This window comes from Caloenas nicobarica, chromosome Z (genome assembly GCF_036013445.1).
Source record: "Caloenas nicobarica isolate bCalNic1 chromosome Z, bCalNic1.hap1, whole genome shotgun sequence".
NCBI lineage: Eukaryota > Metazoa > Chordata > Aves > Columbiformes > Columbidae > Caloenas > Caloenas nicobarica.
In genome coordinates, this window is record NC_088284.1 from 16,773,254 (window position 1) to 16,790,595 (window position 17,342).

General features: G+C 43.9%; 1 protein-coding gene across 3 annotated transcripts in view; it reads right to left on the reverse strand.

The window, feature by feature from the left end:
• Positions 1-14,189, reverse strand: part of HOMER1 (homer scaffold protein 1) — a 93,616-nt gene extending 79,427 nt beyond the window's left edge. The window contains exon 1 of one of the 3 annotated variants that reach the window (XM_065657249.1): positions 962-1,006. In XM_065657249.1, coding sequence (XP_065513321.1) covers positions 962-981 — 20 coding nt within the window. In that variant the 5' untranslated portion in view covers positions 982-1,006. Of the gene's footprint in view, positions 1-961; positions 1,007-13,088 lie in introns of those variants that run through there. The other 2 variants (XM_065657248.1, XM_065657246.1) reach the window with 2 other exon arrangements.
• Between the last annotated feature and the right edge of the window lie 3,153 nt (positions 14,190-17,342).

Here is a 17,342-nt window from a genome sequence, read left to right on the forward strand (position 1 = left end):
AGATGTCAAGTTTAACTGCTGTTCTTCCAGTCAACTTTAAGAGACAACAAACACTCAAATAATACAAGTCATAATTTTGCTATTCTAAAGACTAGATGTCTCAGCAACTTGTTCACAACAGAAGAACCAAGGAATACATATCTTCCTTGTTTATCATGAGACACTTGGAATTTGTCTTGAACATATTTCTGTAATGAAATAAAGGTTTCTCTCTTGGCATCACAACCTTTAGTGACACCTCCTTGTAATGCTTCTTTTGAGTTTTCTTACGTTACACTACTTATTTGCCTTAAATTTCCATTTTGCTTCCTTGAAGGTCTTCATATGGAAATGATCGCACCTCCTTACCACTTCTCACCCCATCAGCCAAGTCCACCTCACCTTTTTCTGTATCTCCAAGTTACTAATTTCGACATGTCTTCCACATGTGAAAAAACTTTTTATTTTACTGGACCTGGCACTTGTCATTCCTTTTATTTCCAGTTTAAAACCCACAAATCCCTTATTTAACATTAAGAAGTTGTCAGTTAACAGTTTTGAGAGCTTTTACACTTAACCCTTAGAAACAGAAACCCTAAAATAAATCATTAGCACAACGTGCATATTGACTGCAGACACTTTACAACCGAAGTCATGCTTCCACCAGCACCACTGGAAGTATCACAACTTACAGAGTGAGCAGAATGAACCAGGCTGAATAAAAATGCATTTCATCACTATCACCATCAGCTGATCTTCAAACAATTTATAATCCCATCCAGAGTGCTACAGCTGCATGCTAAGTTTCAAAAAGAATCACTGGTCCACATCACAAGATAAAAATTGGATTATTTCATTTGTATCAAGGAACTAAATTAGACTCCTCAAAAGGTAAACAAATTAATTTTATATTCATAAGTAACAAATCAATTTGAATCATCCCACTGAGCACTGCAGGAACTATAAAGCCTCTTTAACTCACTTTGAGCATGCCATAACCATGCCAGCAAGTCCCTCCCTTCTGATAACTTACAGCCCAGTAAATACTATTGAATTTTGGAAGCAGTGGTTCCATTCGTACTGAGCTGCAACTGGAAATGGCGGATCTCAATCTCCCTTATTGTTCATACCACACACAGAACAAACACGTTCTGAGACTCCTGCTAAGGCAGGACACCCAAACACCACTCCTGACTGGCTCCCAGAATAGATCATCGGATCACTGAAGGCATTCCTACAACAGCTCCAAACCCTGTTTCCACCAATGACATGCTACTGTCAGGAACTTCCCACTGTAACAGTGAGATTCACAACAAGCACAATCCATTTTTAAATATACCAGTATGACCACACACTATGCGCAGAGCAAAGGGCACCCTGCGTGACCTGCTAGAGAGGCCAATGTGGGAACAGGTACACAGGTCTGCACAGTAAAAATCAGCCAAGGGACTGTACCAAGCGCTGTGCCATGGGGATGGGCCCCCACAGCTGGAGAGGAGCGGCCACACCTGGACTAGGCTGTCTCACTGATGAGCAGCAGCTCATAGGGAAGACGACCATGCTGGAAACACTATCGCTGCATCAGTACTGCTCTTGGGTATTGCTATTCGAATAAGGCAAAGAAACATTTCTTCACAGACGGTTCATGCACTTGGTTTTGATTGCACTGGTAAAGGCTGGTAATGATGAAGTATTATGTGTTAATTGTACTGGAACTAGATGATGAACCAGTTTGCAAAGCATACTTCAAAATATAGCTTACACTTCAGAAAGGCACCTACAATGACTGTAGTTCTAACCTCAAAACAGCAGGCAGGTATTAGGGCTTTACCCAGATGGAAGCTACTTTACTTATTGGAAGTGTAATTGCAGGAAAAAAAATCAGATGTCAGGAAACTGCTCAGCATTTTAACAAGCTGAGCAACAAAATGCACACCATACGGTTTGTGTAGAAGTGTTGGCTCAAATGCCTGCATGACAGAGAAAACTGGAATTTTCTTACCTATTTCACATGGAATTGGAATTGCCTACGTCAAACGCCTGTATTTCATACCGCAACAAAAATATTCCAGCAATAAATACATGCTACTACAGCTAGGAAGCATCTAATCAAAGACCTGGAAACAGTGCTTGTTAAGACCCAGTTAGTTATTTCAGTATGACCCTTTTTTTTTTTTGTGAACAGGAACAATCTTCCTGACATAGTACATGAATGAACTGGTTCAATGCATTCACAACCTATGTATGAACCAAGAACTAGACAAGCCTCCCTCATCCATTCCTTTGCATGAATATCATAACGGATATTAAACGTAAGAAGCCAAGCCCTAGTGTTTCTGTATCCATTAACTAAGCAGTGGCCAGAAACAAGCAAGTTTACCAGTTACTTATGGAATGCTTGCATTGCAAAGTCAGTTTTAAAGCAAGCTGTATTTAAAAGCATTTTACTCATTGTCCTGGTTTTGGTTAAAACAAGACCAATTCTCTTTAAGCGAATTTTCCTTTCAGCTCACTTCTTTTAAGTAACTGCATTTTTCTGAAGTTGGCTGCATGTTTTTCAGACATTGTTCGCTCTGGAGCTGATAACGGCCGATTATTAGAGTTTTACTTAGCTAACGGTAGGAATGGTATGCAGAAAAGGCCCATGTTTATCTTTTATTGCTACAGCAGTCAAGGTCTCTGATAAATTTTTTTCTGTGCCATAAGTGAGAGGGGTGTACTTGCAGGAGGGGCGGACAGAACATGTGACCCAAACTGACCAACAAGGTATTCCATGCCATCCATGTGATATGCAGTATAAAGCTGGGAGATCACGAGGATCTTGCTCTCTTCGTCCATGGCCAGCACCTGAAGAGGACCCTGTCTGTTCCCCTGCCTGTAGTCCTCATCCTGATTCCAATCTATGCATCCCTGAATCCAGTTCCCATCTACTGCAGAGTCCAGTCCAGGACTTCTTGGTGTCTGCAGCCTTGGCACCCTGCAAGCAGGGAAATTCAATATTGGTTTTGTATATTTGGCATTATTTTCTCTAATTATTAGTATTATTAGTAACTAACTTTCCAACTTGTAAGTCTCTCTCCCTTTTCCTCCTATTTCCTTTCCTTAGTGGGGCTGGGGGTTAACAGAGAGCATCTGCCACACTTCAGTGTTGCCCTGATATAAAAGGTGACATATAGGCTAAACGTGGTACAGTCTTCCCAAAATGGAGCACTTGGGTGCTCACATTTCCTTCCAAAAGAGACTTAACTGAAGCATCAAATACAAGTTCATGTAGCTGAAACTGCCCTTTCCCACTCTAACAGGTTTTGTGTTTAGAAACAGAATGCATACTAGGATACTAAACTGCTTAACCTAGTAAATAGAATACCATGAGTAGGAAGTACCGATACTATACTTCATTGGAAAAAAATCTCAGTGTTTGCTTGCAAATGAAGGGGAACAGTTCTTAGGAAGATGAACAGCATACATATAAGACAAGACGATTTAGAGTGAAATTTCAGATCTGCCAGTTAAAGTGTCAGTTTTAATCATTACTTAATCAGCTCTGTGTGAAGTTTGGTCACAACCACTAATTTCCTAAAACTCTAGAATGCAAGCATATTAATTTATAAACAAGAATCCTTGCCTTTTTTCTTTTTCTTTTTTTTTTCCTAACAGCCTTCATTAAGGCGTCAAGTGGCATACGCAGGTCACCATGACTGTCACGTTTCAACAAAGAAGGTTAACTGCTATTGTGTCATTCTGGTGAGGGATATTTCATGTTCAAAATAAGCTTCCCATAGAAGAATACTAGCTGCATTTTTCAAATGTTGAAGATGAAATTCATGATCAATGCTAATCACAAACTGTGCGTTATCATCAAGTTCTTAATACCAGCACACAGTCACAAACTTTGCTGCAAAACTGGTTTTCATATGAGGCAATATTCAATGAACTGGTTTTCCAAAAATCAGTTAACTTACCCACAGTCTGAAACCATCATTCTACCTCTCACAATATTTCTCCTCTACAATGAGGAATCCAGCAGGACTTGTACAGGGTGAAAACAAAAGTCTGTATCTTAATCACTGGGTAAATTCCTGCCATATTCTTCCTGAGGGACTTCAGAAAAGTATCATCACATGCAAGTTGCAGGACCATCAAGCCAGCAACTTTTAGGGTCTAAATAGACTCATTAGGATTTCTCCAGAGCCAAATAGGACATCAAATCAAACCTCTGTTCTAAGTTCTCGCTACATGAATAGCATTTTCCAAGTTGCAGAACTGTTTGGATGGCTGGATTTTGTAAAAGCACTTTGAACTTGAACATGGTGTTGACAGTTAATATTCTTCCTTGACAGAATCCTCCCGCCAGGGTGTCAAACTATTCTTTTCCAAATGATTCCAGGAACATATGCAACATTCTACACATTGCTGCTTTAAGTGACAACAAAGTCCTCTGAATCAGCAAAGACTTGAGTTTCACAAAAACAATAGCCAGCCGCAGAAGCAGCAAGACAACAAGACCAGTAAGAAGGTAGAACAGAAGGTAACCTTTACAAGATCTAGACTTGGTTCCTCTCTGTAAAGTTAGTGCAAGTGATTTAAGGATTACCATGTTCATCTTCGAGCACTCGAAAGCAGCCGTATTCTTTAAATCTAGGAATTATGGACGTTACTAAGGAGCAGAAGAGGACCCTCTAAATGTATTTTCATGCTAAGTAAAATTGTTCTTTGTAAGAACAACTGGGGAAACAGCAGATTTTTTCCCTTTGTCTAAGAACTTTGTTCCACAATAATATTAATTCTCAAATCCTGCTAATGATAAAAGTAATTGATATTATAAGAAACGCCCCCATAGTGCCCTTCAATGTATCCCAGCAGTAGAACTATTCTAGCTTTTGTTCCAATTTGATTTTAAAAATTCATAATTAATGCGGACAAAAAGGGAGGATTTTTTAAAACAATGTATCTCACATTTAAGGTCACCCAATCCATAATTATCAGTAAAAATTATCTCAGTTTTTGAGTGCCCCATTAAGAACTGCTAAGAGACATGCGCAGGATTTGCATTCATGTGTGAGTTAACTTAGGGAATCTAAAGTTTAGTGCTCATGGTTCACAGAAATCCCATCAAAATAGATCATAACCATGCTTCAGCACCTGTGTCTTCTTCTGGAAAACCTCTCAAAGATCCTGGGAGCTTTACCATTGTGCATAGCCAGACATGGTGGTATCAGAGCTGTGCAATGCTTCTGAAGAACCAAGCCTACCTAGGACTCCAGTCAGCAAGACACCGCCTATTCCCAAGCACTGCCAATAATTTCCTGTGAGGAACCCATTTCCTACTGGTATCTAGCTGCAGAGAGCTCTGGATGCCTGGGTAGTAGGCTTGCTAAAGCAGACACAGGAAATGTTCTGTGTTTTGTAAAAGAACAAATATTGACATGTGAGGGACATATACTCAAATGTTGAAAAAGCACTTGGAAATCAGTATCCAGAAGCTGAAAGTAAGTTAATCCAAGAGAAATTGTTCCCGTCTAACTGCAGGTTGACTCTTTCAGTCACATACTGAAAAAATACACTGTAGTCACTGAAAAATACAGCTAGTGTAAAAGCACAGGTGCTGCAGTTTCAAAGTCAACTGGCCAAATTGCTGCTTAGAGTTCTGTTACTGCATGCAATAACAGACCTATAAAGCATGTATTATTCCATACACTTATTTTTGCTGGCATGGAAAACACTTCAGAACCTAAGAAGCCCTGACATGACTGCACACTCCATAGTAATTCCTGTGTTGAAGAAAACACTAGTTCCTCCAATATCACACAGTACATCCTTTAAGATTTTTGTGCAGACAAGCCAGGGCTAACAGACTGATGGAAATGAACAGGCACACGAAGCAAGAATTGTGAGAAGACATGTCAAAGATAATTTATTTTCCCAACACTTCACTATAAAGTGTTGACCACTTAAAGCTCATTCTTCAGTTTTCAAAACTCAAGGAAGATCTCATTATACGTCCTGTTAAAAGAATAGCTTCAAGATGACCTATGGATTCAAGACTATAATATACTATTTACAGAATAAGTCATTTAAAAGCATTTTTAAAACCTGAATTCTAAGCCCCAGCAATGTTACCTATTACTTTTTTTACTATGAAAGACACTGTTGAAAGGGGGAAAAAATGTCCTTTCTCAACAAGCTAAGACTCAACCTGCACAGACTTTAAACCTCTCCAAACTTGAGCTTCAAAACTGAGGAGCAAACTTGCACAGGTATATCTCAGAGTTTGCATCTTTTTGAACACTTCCCACCATACTGCTGTAGCAAAAAGTATACCTATCCCACCTGTAATAACACTTCCCTTATGCCAGCTCCTATATTTGTACAGCCATGTGGTCAGCTGGGTTACAGTACTGATGTAGCTCACTGCACAAATGTTTGTGTTGCAGCAGACAACAGGAAAAAGCAGCCCCCATCTTCTGTTGTTCCCATTTTTTGGTGGCAAGCTCAGCAAAAACTTAACGACCAAAATGTTGACAAAGAACACAGCTACAAAGATGGACAAAATAGTGCCTGTGAATCATTTATATGTACTTGGAGGAAGAAAAAAACCTGAAAGGAACTATGTATTTCAAGTTTCTCCCTCTTTATTCAGGTAAAAGCCATTAGTCAAAACAAGTGATGTGGACTGCTTAAGTTAGCTAACTTGATATCCGTGGCTAAAAAAATAAATTAAAAAAAAAAAACCACAACAAAACACCACACACCACAAAAAAACAACAAAACACTAGATACTGGAAATGTCAATTTATCCTTGTATCTGGCAATCCAGCAAGACCAACTGCATGTTTAAACAGTGTCTCCCGAGACTGATTTTTTCCATGATGACTGCATCCAGCACTACTTGCCACCAGAGAAGGATGTCAGAATGCAGCATGTTGCCAGAAGCATATTTGTGATGCAGTTCCAGAAAATCAATACAGTATTCAAACACAGTTCCACTACTTTGCAGAACGGAGCAGATGACATTCATACCACTACTGGGGGGCTGTGTAGATACAACAGCGCCCAACACTCCATGCTGTAAGGCCCAGGTGGAATAAAATCACAGCTCCCTCTATCCTTCTCTCCCCTCCAACCTCCCTGTCCTGAAAACAATACTAATTTTGGTGGATCTCACAAGGCCTGGCCTCAGAAAAAATAAAAACTAAAATACTTGCAACAGAATGGGGAAAAGAAACTTATTATCAAAATTACATCTAAAAGTGGATTTTTCATAGTGCAATGCTTGCACACCCATTGCACCTTACCCTTAAGACTGAACACATCTAAAAAGCCTCACAAGTAGAACAGCTTGAATCCCTGAACTAGAAAGCATGCTCTTGCAAATTTTTATTACAGAAGGCTTACACCTAATTAGGGCTTTTAAATACTATTTCGACCTAACATGGTGTCTTAAAAAAAAAAAAAAAGGTGGATTGAGTACCCCGATTTTTGGGTTTACTTTAAATAACACAGAATACTTTGCCCCTTTGTTCATTGTTTCACTTTCTTGCTACTAAGACTATAACCACACACATGGGGAAGCCCAAGATTTTTCTTGAGTGCAGGACTGTCTCAAATACAAAGGGTACATTGTTAAAACACAAGCATGTTTAATTTCTGTGTGCATATATATTTACTCACGTGAGTTCCTTTCCAGATCTGGTCTCAGCCTCACTGGGTATCCCTACACCACACTCACTCCCTCGCTAAGCACCTTTTAAACTATAACTTCTGGACTAGAAGAGACATCAGCTCTTGGTAATTAGTTTAGGCCTCAACAGGTTCAAAAGTAAAGATATCTCAAAGCATAGAAGAACTAAGTTTCGAATCTGTATCAAGTGTTTCCATTGTTTAGATGGTCACTGATCCGGAATACACTGGAAAACCACAGGCTCAGCTAAGATGATGTCCCAGGCACCTATACTAATAAGAAACCACTGGTAAATTAGTGTCACATCACAAGATAATGCTTTGTAGTACACTAAGACATAGACATAAATTTGGAAAGCTGTAATTTAAAGAGTGATCACCTAAGAGCTTTATATCAAATTACAGTCTTAAGAGACAATCATAAAGAACAAATGTTTTCCAACAAAATTCTCATAAAAGTGATTTCTGAATTCTGTGTATTTATTACTTTTACGTACTAGCAGGCAGAAACACTCTAAAGCCAGTTAGGTGTCATTGCCTCCCCGGACTACAAGTGCTGCCCTGTTACAGTATTTCAAGCCGTTGCAATCTCTATGGCTTCAAGACTGCATATTTCCTCAAGCTTTGGCTCAACATTTGTTTATGAGTCCTACAAAGACAACAGGAATTGTAGTAGAGCAAGCACCATTTGTGAGAGAGAAATCACAAGAACATATACACAAAGCATTCATCCGATGTTTGCCTTGAGACACTGAGAGTAAAAATAATCTCAACATGATGAATGTGAAGGACTGAAATCTTTATTTTCAGCAGAACTAGGATTTCACCCAAAGAGCCAGTCTACATAATCTTTATAACGCATGGAAATACTGAAACAGATCAATCGCAACATTAAGGCATTACAAATACCTTCACTAGATCAGCATGGAAATCATCCCCCAGGGTGTTCAGGACACTCATTTACGTGTTGCCAGGCCAGAGGACCTTTTTTAGATTTCTCATGCTTATTTCATGGTCACAAAACTACTGTGACAGAAGATAATTTAAGCATGGTAGAGGTCTCCACACATTGCCATCTGACAAAGTAGTTCACTACCCCTTTCAGGCTGATTTCCATATGTCCATCTGTCTAGGTGTTTATACCTTACTATTTTTTCCCAGGTAATCAAGATTTGTGGGTGTTATCTATAGTAAATGATGTTGATCTGTTTCTGTTGCACTCTCCACGCTGCTACAGAAGTCAGCACAAGCTACTTCGCTGCCATTGCTTTCACACAATAACCATCTAATTGAGATAGCAAGATGGCCAGGAATTGCAGTAACACTGAACTACTGCCAGGAAGCTGTACCTTCCGCTCTATTAACTGCAATATTTCTGTGTCAAAGGAGCACAGCTGATGGAACTCTTGCTGAGATGAAGTTTTGGGAGAGCTATCATTAAGCCTCGTGGGAGGGAAAAAGACAGGTTAAAGAACCTGAGTAAGGTCAAATTCAATCGTCATCAATGCTTCTGGCTCCCAACAGCTTTATAGTGTTCATGTCTTGTTACTCAGACAGAGAAAGGAAACTGAAACATTTAAGCACAAGACTGTGGTTTGGAAATACCTAAAAAAGAAAGTCAACAGGCAACAAACCAAAATCAATTTTCACAGCAAGACTTGTCTAACCCATATTTTCAAACAGGCTAGAATTTCACATATTTTTAGATTTTAAAGCTCCAAATGGGCTTTGTAAAAATGATTACATCCTACAGTTTAGAATTAGCATGATTTGTCAATTCCTCTCTACAAAATGGGACCCCGCAGCCTGAGTGAGATGAGATCCTCCTTTGAAAAAATGAATTTGACTAACTCTCCATCCTTCAAAAAGTGTAAGAATTAGGAGTGGATCAACAGCAACAGACATTTTCCCAACTGACAAAAAATAAAATACTTATTTCTAGGCAATTACAACACTAATAAGTACATCCTACAATATTCATCTTCCACAATATTCTCCAACCAGCTAAAGAACCCTAGTATTCTAATTCTGCCATCTCAAACTGACACATAACCACTTTTATGAAGATAACATACGAAATATAGTCCAACAAAAGTGAAGAGAAGCTGAAGTCTTTATAAAGATACCTTGATTAACGTGACATGACAGAGACAAGCACATCTTACAGAAGCTTTTACCTTGTAATTCCTTACCATTCAGCAAGAGCAAAGGGAAAAGCTAGTAAGATAAATCTGGATACTCATCCACGGCACAGAAGGGCATAAAGGATTTATGGAGAGACTACTCATTAATAAATCAGAAATTAATCCAAGAGATAAAGTTTAACGGGACACCCAACTTCTCACCCCTACCAGAATTCATGGCTGTGCACCTTCCATTCTGTGTCTAGCATGAAGTGTATTCATTTCAGCCTAAGCAATGACTGCATCGTCGTCCACAAATACAAACCTCTAACTCCCCTGCTTCAGATAAAAATAAAAGTAGTACCAATGAGGAGCAAAATATGGTGATGGTTTGCAGCTTTAACATGGAACTTACCTGGTCAATGTATACAATAATTTAGGCTACCAATATACAACCTGAGTATGTTTACTTCAGATCTGTTTCTTGAGGATTTTTAATGTCATCAACCTCTGCTCAAAGAAGACTGATTGGGAAATAATGGCAAATTCTGTATTTCTCAGTACTGGGAATACAAGAGACATGAACTAGGACAGAACATACTGAGGTCATCTTATTTACACAAAAATCCATGTTTTCCTGTTAAAGAATGCTATATTCTGTGTGGCCAACCCAACACAAGGGTCTGCACAATTAAATGGTTATATCATTCAACAGTGACTATTGATAAGAACTTATTATATGCAACAAGGATGAGGAACTAGGCAAAGAGAGACAGACTGGCAGACGCTAGGGAGGCAAGAGTGGACATCTGAAGTGCCTGGCCTACACAATTCCCAGGGCTTGATTCATTTACCTTCTCCTGTGAGATGAGAGACACCAACAGACATACGGGATACAACACTAAGAAGAGTGTCTCCTGAAATACTGCACTCTGTAGACCATTCTCTAACTTCAAGTTTCTCAAAACTATATATTTAATGGCACGACTGCTCCAGAGACCAGTCACCCACAGCTTGGTATCCACCAGATACACAGTGCATAATTACCTGGCTTGCCTCATGGCATTCAATGCACCAAGCAGGCAGAACTACACTAGCCGAAGAACAAATTTTTCACTATAACAAACGAGGCTAAGAAAGCCACTGCTGGTTTGGCAAACCAATTCCTCTCGCCACCTCATGTTTTCTGTGTTCTGGCCATTGGAATAGGTAAATTCTCCATCAGCCAGGTACTAGAAGCTCACTGTCCAAGCTTATGCAGCATAGAATACTCATTAAATACTGAATACAGTACACAGACCCTCACGTGGCCAGGTAAACAGAGTATCAACCATTTTGCAGCTTGCTTCTAGAGCACTCAATACCTTAGTAGAGTATCAGAAGACTATTGTCACAACTGCAGTGTTTAACACCCCTGTACACCTTGGTCTAGAAATACTCCCGAAATCCATGGGCAACTGCACTCAGATGCTAACACGAAATAGCTACCAAATCAAGACTTCTGCTCTAAACACTAGCAAATGTCTGATACGCAACTGCAGATCCACAGAGCTGGTGCTGGCCCTGGCTTGGATGTGCTCACATTTAGAGATGAGTGAGCTTGTCAGTAATACATACCTACATTTCTAGGTTGGGCCATCTTGTTAGCAGATGGTCTGCAAAGGAACTCTATTTTACAATACTTCAATGTGTAGTGTCTACAGAGTCTTCAAAATCTTTGCCAACAAGTTTTGTCTTCTTGACCTCAGTGTGCCAAGATACTACTCAAGTCATCACACCAACGACTTCAGTATTTAGGATTATTTCAACTCCCTCTACAGATACGGATTTGTACTGTTTGCTAAGAAGCTATGACACTAAAACGCCAGCTGTACTGAAGCTGATGAAATGGGGGAGTTCTTTGGTTTTAAGTCAGGTTTTTGTTTTCAGAAATGCTCAGTTTAATTCTAGAAAAAGAACATTTGCTCTTCAAAAGTCCTCTGTATGTGTAATACAATACATTTAACTTACGTATCTACAAACACAATACCAATTTTAAATACATGAGGTTTTCCATTATTTGAATTTTAAAAGCTACATAATTCCTGTCTGCTTAACAGCTTTAAGAATACATCCCTAAAACACTGTAATTTTATTTAGCCTTTTAGCAGGTTTTTGAAACACATGATCACTTTCTTGATAGCTGCAGGCTTGCATTTGTTCTGTTTGGGATGTCTTTTTAATGGATGGGAAGACGAGAGGAAAATAAAAGCTGGCCTAAGAAGTCTTCCTTCCTACATGTTGTACAGTGAACCCCAGTGACTAGGACAGAGCCACTGCTGCAGTTATCACCCCACATGCAATGAAGTTAACAAATTGGAGAATTCCACGTGTCCTTAATAGCTTGAGGAGAGAGACGCTTTAAACTTCCATATTAATCTACCACCTTCACATTTGAATTCCTGAATGACCAAAATACAAAGGACGTGATTTGTAACTTTTATACTCTGAACTATGTCATAAACTATTAGGAAACTAGCACGTTGTTAATGCATAAAAAGTCTGCCTCCACCTTGCAGTTAGCCAAATCATACCAGGCTCCTGTTGCTTTTGAACATGGATGAGTTTCCATTCCATTCAGAGGCTATCAGGCAATCCCGGCAGTAGGGTTTATTTTTTTCATCTCACTACACAAATTACTAAGGATACAACTGTGGAAAGTTTTCACAGGTATCTATGTCACTTTTTAATCCACAAATTTATGTAATCAGATTAATCTTAAAGATTTTATTCCTTCTCATTTCCTTAAAACCTCAAGTGGATGTCCCAGTTTACTAAGGGACCTGCTGTAAAGCAGATTTCCGTAGAGCCTTCTTCACTTTATTGGGAAATTCACACGTTGTTTTATATCCTCTGAAGACTCCAGAAGAGTTAAAAAGAGCCTTCGCTCCTCTGAAGTTTCACCTTGCCACACCGAGCTTAAAGCAGTCGTTCTCAGGACTGACCATCCCCTAACGACCCGGGGAAGGTCCTCACGGTGGGCGTCTGGAAGCCAAGACGGCTCCTCCAGCCATCCGACGTGGCTACAGCGGAGGCAGACCTCCGCAGACCGCGGTGCGCCCCTCACGGAGCGCGCTGCCTTTCCCTCACCGGGCTGCTGCACGGCATCGATCGCAGCAGGATTCCTGCTCCTCCTGCACCCCGCCAATAAAGCCACTCGCCTCCGCGCGCACTCGGCAGCGCCCGCCTGAACAGCAACAGCTGGCGCGGGCAGCTGCCTCCGCCCCCCGCCCCGGCACCAGCCCGGCGGCCCCCCGAGATCCTTACCCCATGGCGGCGGGCGGCGCCGGGCACCGGCGGTGCCGCGCGGGCCGCGTCCCCGGGGCGCTCCTCGCCGCGCCGGCAGCTCCGCAGCCCCGTGGCGGCGGGCCGCTGCGCTGGGCTCGCCGCGCAGGCCCGGGGGGCCGCGCCGCCGGCTCGCAGCTGCCGGGCCGAGCGGGGCCGCCCGCGCCCTAGGGAGCGCCCCCCGCGGGCCGGGCTCCCATGGCCCCCGGCCCCGCCAGGCGCCCGCAAGCAGCGGCTCCGGCCCCCGGGCGGGCGGCGGCGACTCCGGGGGCAGACGGGTCCCCTCCTGCGGGCGGGCGGGGAAGCGCTCGCCTTCTCCGCGACGGGGTGTCGGCGGCTGTGGCGCTTCTCGCCGGGACGTGAGCGGCCGGCGAGGGCTCCGTGTGCCTCAGACGCGGAGCGGGATGGGGCAGGCGGTGCGCGCAGGGCTCCACGCCGCCTCTCCCCCTAGCACTCCCGCCGGCAGTGCGGCGGGCACCGACGCATTTTCGCGAGGAGGCAGATCGAGCCGCAGCACCGGCGCTGGCATCGGGCTCCCGGCGTGAGGCGGCTAGCGGCAGGGCGCCGCGCTCCCCCGATCCGCCCGGCCGCCCACCCGCGGCTGCGGAGGTACGTGGCGCCGCTCCTCCTTCCCGCGGCGGCGGGTCCGCTCCTCGCCGTCACGCCTTCTTCTGCGGCGAGCGGGCGGGCATCGTGCTGGGGCGCGGCGGGTCGGTCACTGCCAGCGGGCGGCGGGAGGGGCTGCAGCCGCCGAGCCCGCGCTCCTCTGCGGCGGGGCCGCAGGCTCAGCCCCGCCGGTGGGACGGAGGGAGGGAGGGAGGGAGCGAGCGCCGCGTCAGGCGTGCCCGGCTGCTCCGGCGCCCCCGAGCCGCTGCCTGTCCCCGCTCACATCCCCGGCTCCGCCTCGCACCGCCCGCCCGGCACCGCGCGGGGGGCACGTCCCGCTCCTCCCGGGGGAAGGGGAGGACGCGCCGCGCCCTACAGCGCCCCGCGCGCGGCCAGCCCGCTCCTCCTGGCGGCGGCCCCGGCTCGCTCTGCCTCCATCCTCCGCCCGGGGACCTTTAAATAGCGCACGTCACCGCGCTCCCCTACGCACCGGCGTCACGCACCGCTCCCGGCGCTGACGTCACCGGGGTGCGGGGGATGATGTCACAGCGGTCCGCGCCGCCGGAAGCTCTTCCATAATAGGGCATGGCGGCGGGGGGAGAGCGGGCGGGGGCGGGCCCGGGGCGCCGCCGCCTCCGTGCGCCTCCTCGCGGAGCCGCTGGCCGGACCGCCCCCGCCCCCGCCCCCTGCGGCGCCGTCTCCACGGCAACGCCGCGCGCGCCCGCCGCCGCGCCCCGCGCCCGGCCCGGGTGGCGCCCTGCGGCCCGGCGGGGAGCCGGGACCGAGCGGGGAGCGCGGCTGCGGCAGCTTCGCAGCCCTCCGCCCTGGCGGTGCGAACGGCGCGGCGCCGCTGCTCCCCGGCGGCTGCCGCCTCCTGCTCTGCAAACGCTTCGAACGCGACGGCGTTGCTGACTACGCGGGAAGGAAACACGGCAGCCATGCCGAAACTGCCCCAAAAGTGTAGATTCCAGCACGTCCGTGCTAATAGTATTGTGAAGAAACAGACAGCGCTGGGAGCTCACCAGATCCTACTGGTTTTGCCTGTCCTTCCATGGTAGCACGCAAACAGCATGCATTGCTCCTTCTAACCCAACGGGGCAGTCCAAGCTCCAGCACCCCCTGCTACCTTGGTGGGCACCTGTCTCATCTTGGGTTCAGTAAATACTTCCATTAACTCTCCAAGTTTTCCTAAATTTCTGAATGTCAGGGATAACTGCTCCTAGGCAATGCCAGTGGCATTGGGATACCCCAGGTGGAACATGCATTCCAGCTCTTTGATACTTCTAGGACCGTTTCCAACGTTTTCATGTTATTTTCCTGCTTAAGCGATGTTGTACCCACCAGAGGCATATTAAACTATAAAAAAACGGGAGATATGAATACAATATGAGATGTCAATCCCCACATAAAAATGGAAGAAGACCTAAGTTTTACCGATAGATGTTATGGTGTTGTAAAACATGACAAAACCAACAATGTTATGTTCACAGCTGTTGCTTTGACAAAAGGTTGGTTGTCCTCTTGGAAGATATCTACTACCTGGGATGAAGTGCATCCCAGGAAGAGGCTGCAGTGAAATATAGCAAAAGGATTTACCTAACAATCTGATCTCTCCAGACTAAGAGTATTTTTCAAAAGTTATTTTAATTCACACATGCACGTGTTTTACAGACCCTTGCTTCAACATTTTGACCTATAAAAGTCATTAGCTATGGGAAGAGAGTAGATGACAAATTAAATATCAAGAGAAACCATCTCCGAACAGAAGCGTAAGAAACCTAGCATGAATCATTCCAAGCAGCAGCAGTGAGGCAGACGGCCTCGCAAGGAAGAAAACAACAGCTTCCTCGGTTTCCCATTTCTCACACACTACCTCATAACCTAAAGTAAAAGCACTGAGCTACAAAGGCTTTAGACTGAGTTGCAACAGTCCAAGGTTTGCTGTGGGCAGCGCTCAGAACACACACACAGTTATGATGAGGCTGCATTATTTTTCTGGACTGCCATTGTCATTTCTCAGTTGGGTTTCACATGCTAACTCTGAAACATATGAAGCTCTATGTATTTTCCACTAAAAAGTCAAATTAGATGCACAGGCTTCTATCTGTAAAACTGAGGCAGTCCCTAGTGTTGGTGGGGGATATGAAGATCCACAACAGTTCCTTTTCCATATAAGTGTGATAAGAGTGAAAGAGACTACAACAAAAATAATTTGGACTAGGCAAGTGTAAACAACAGCTTATAAATATTATTTGATGTCAAGTAGCTACGAGCCTAGATTCATTAGCTTCTGTAAGTCCCACATGACATTTTGCATGCAGTAACGGCAGGTCAAGAGCAAAGAAACTAAGGCTCTAAATCCACATATGAGTAACTCTTGTTGCATCATTTTTGTTCTTTCAGCTCAAGCTCACACACTAATGCAAATGCTTTAGTATCTCATTATGTCCAAAATATTTTGTTTAGATATCACAGAGATGGCTCCATCTGTCTCTGCCTTTCAACTTGTTCACATATTTGGCTTGCATGAAGTATGTTTTCCCACCATATGGGTGCAAAACCAGAAATCCCTGAGACTGAAGATAAAAGAAAAAAATGTAAAAGAAACTAAACATATACTGAGCCCTGGGGGGAAGAATTGCGTGTTCACTTGAGAATGAGAGGTGTGAATTGATTCAGGGGTAAAGAAACACTGCTATCTCCAGAACAGCCCCGTGTGGGATACTGAGAGTATCTTTACCGACTTGTGAAACACCCTGCACATTTCATCCTCCTCTATAATAAAATAGGAGTACTGGGACAGGTAAGATCCTGGGTGAGGGAACAGAGCTGTAGGGACAAAGAAAGCGCTGCTCCAAGTAAATCTCAGGTTTCATCTCTATTTCCTCTTAATTCATTCAAATAGTGTTATTTCATTATTACAGTTAAATGTAGAAGCTCCACAGAACTGATTCCTTCCCTTCCATATTTATTGTTGCTGTTCCTCCTGGTCTGAGTGAGCTTTCTCTAAGCCTTAAGCTTTGTCTCAATTACACCCTTTTACAATTTTGATCAGTTTCCAGATTGATTTGGTTGAGTTAACCTTACTTGTTGTCTGGAAAAAGACTTTGTTTATGCTTGCCAAGCCTACTGAAATCACTTCTCTGTCTTGCCATTTCCTAAATTAATATAATATACAAAAACATGGTGACATTCATCAGCTAAGGCTGAACTGTACGTGCAGATACAAAGAAAGCAAGGTAGGTGATTAAATCATAGACATTAACAGGAGAAACAATACACAATCACCTCATCTTGAAGACTGAACTAATTAACAAGGAGAAATTTAATAGTGATGACAAGAGGCTCAGCCCTAAGTTGGTTGTTTGGGTTTTATTCCCCTGCCGTTTTGGAATACTTCTTTGTCTAGAGCTCTCTGATGGAGGCAGTCTTGAGCTGTAGAGCTCAGTGGCTGTTGCTCCACAAAGACACCAGGCAATGCCACAATCAGATGAGATGGATGGCTGCAGGCAAGGTAAAGCACAGGGTGGTGCAGGAGAAAGACTGTTGTTTGCTGCTGTGAAGGAGTATATTCCTGGCATGTATATTCACAGCCAACAATCGAGCTGCCAAACCCTGTTCTGACACCCT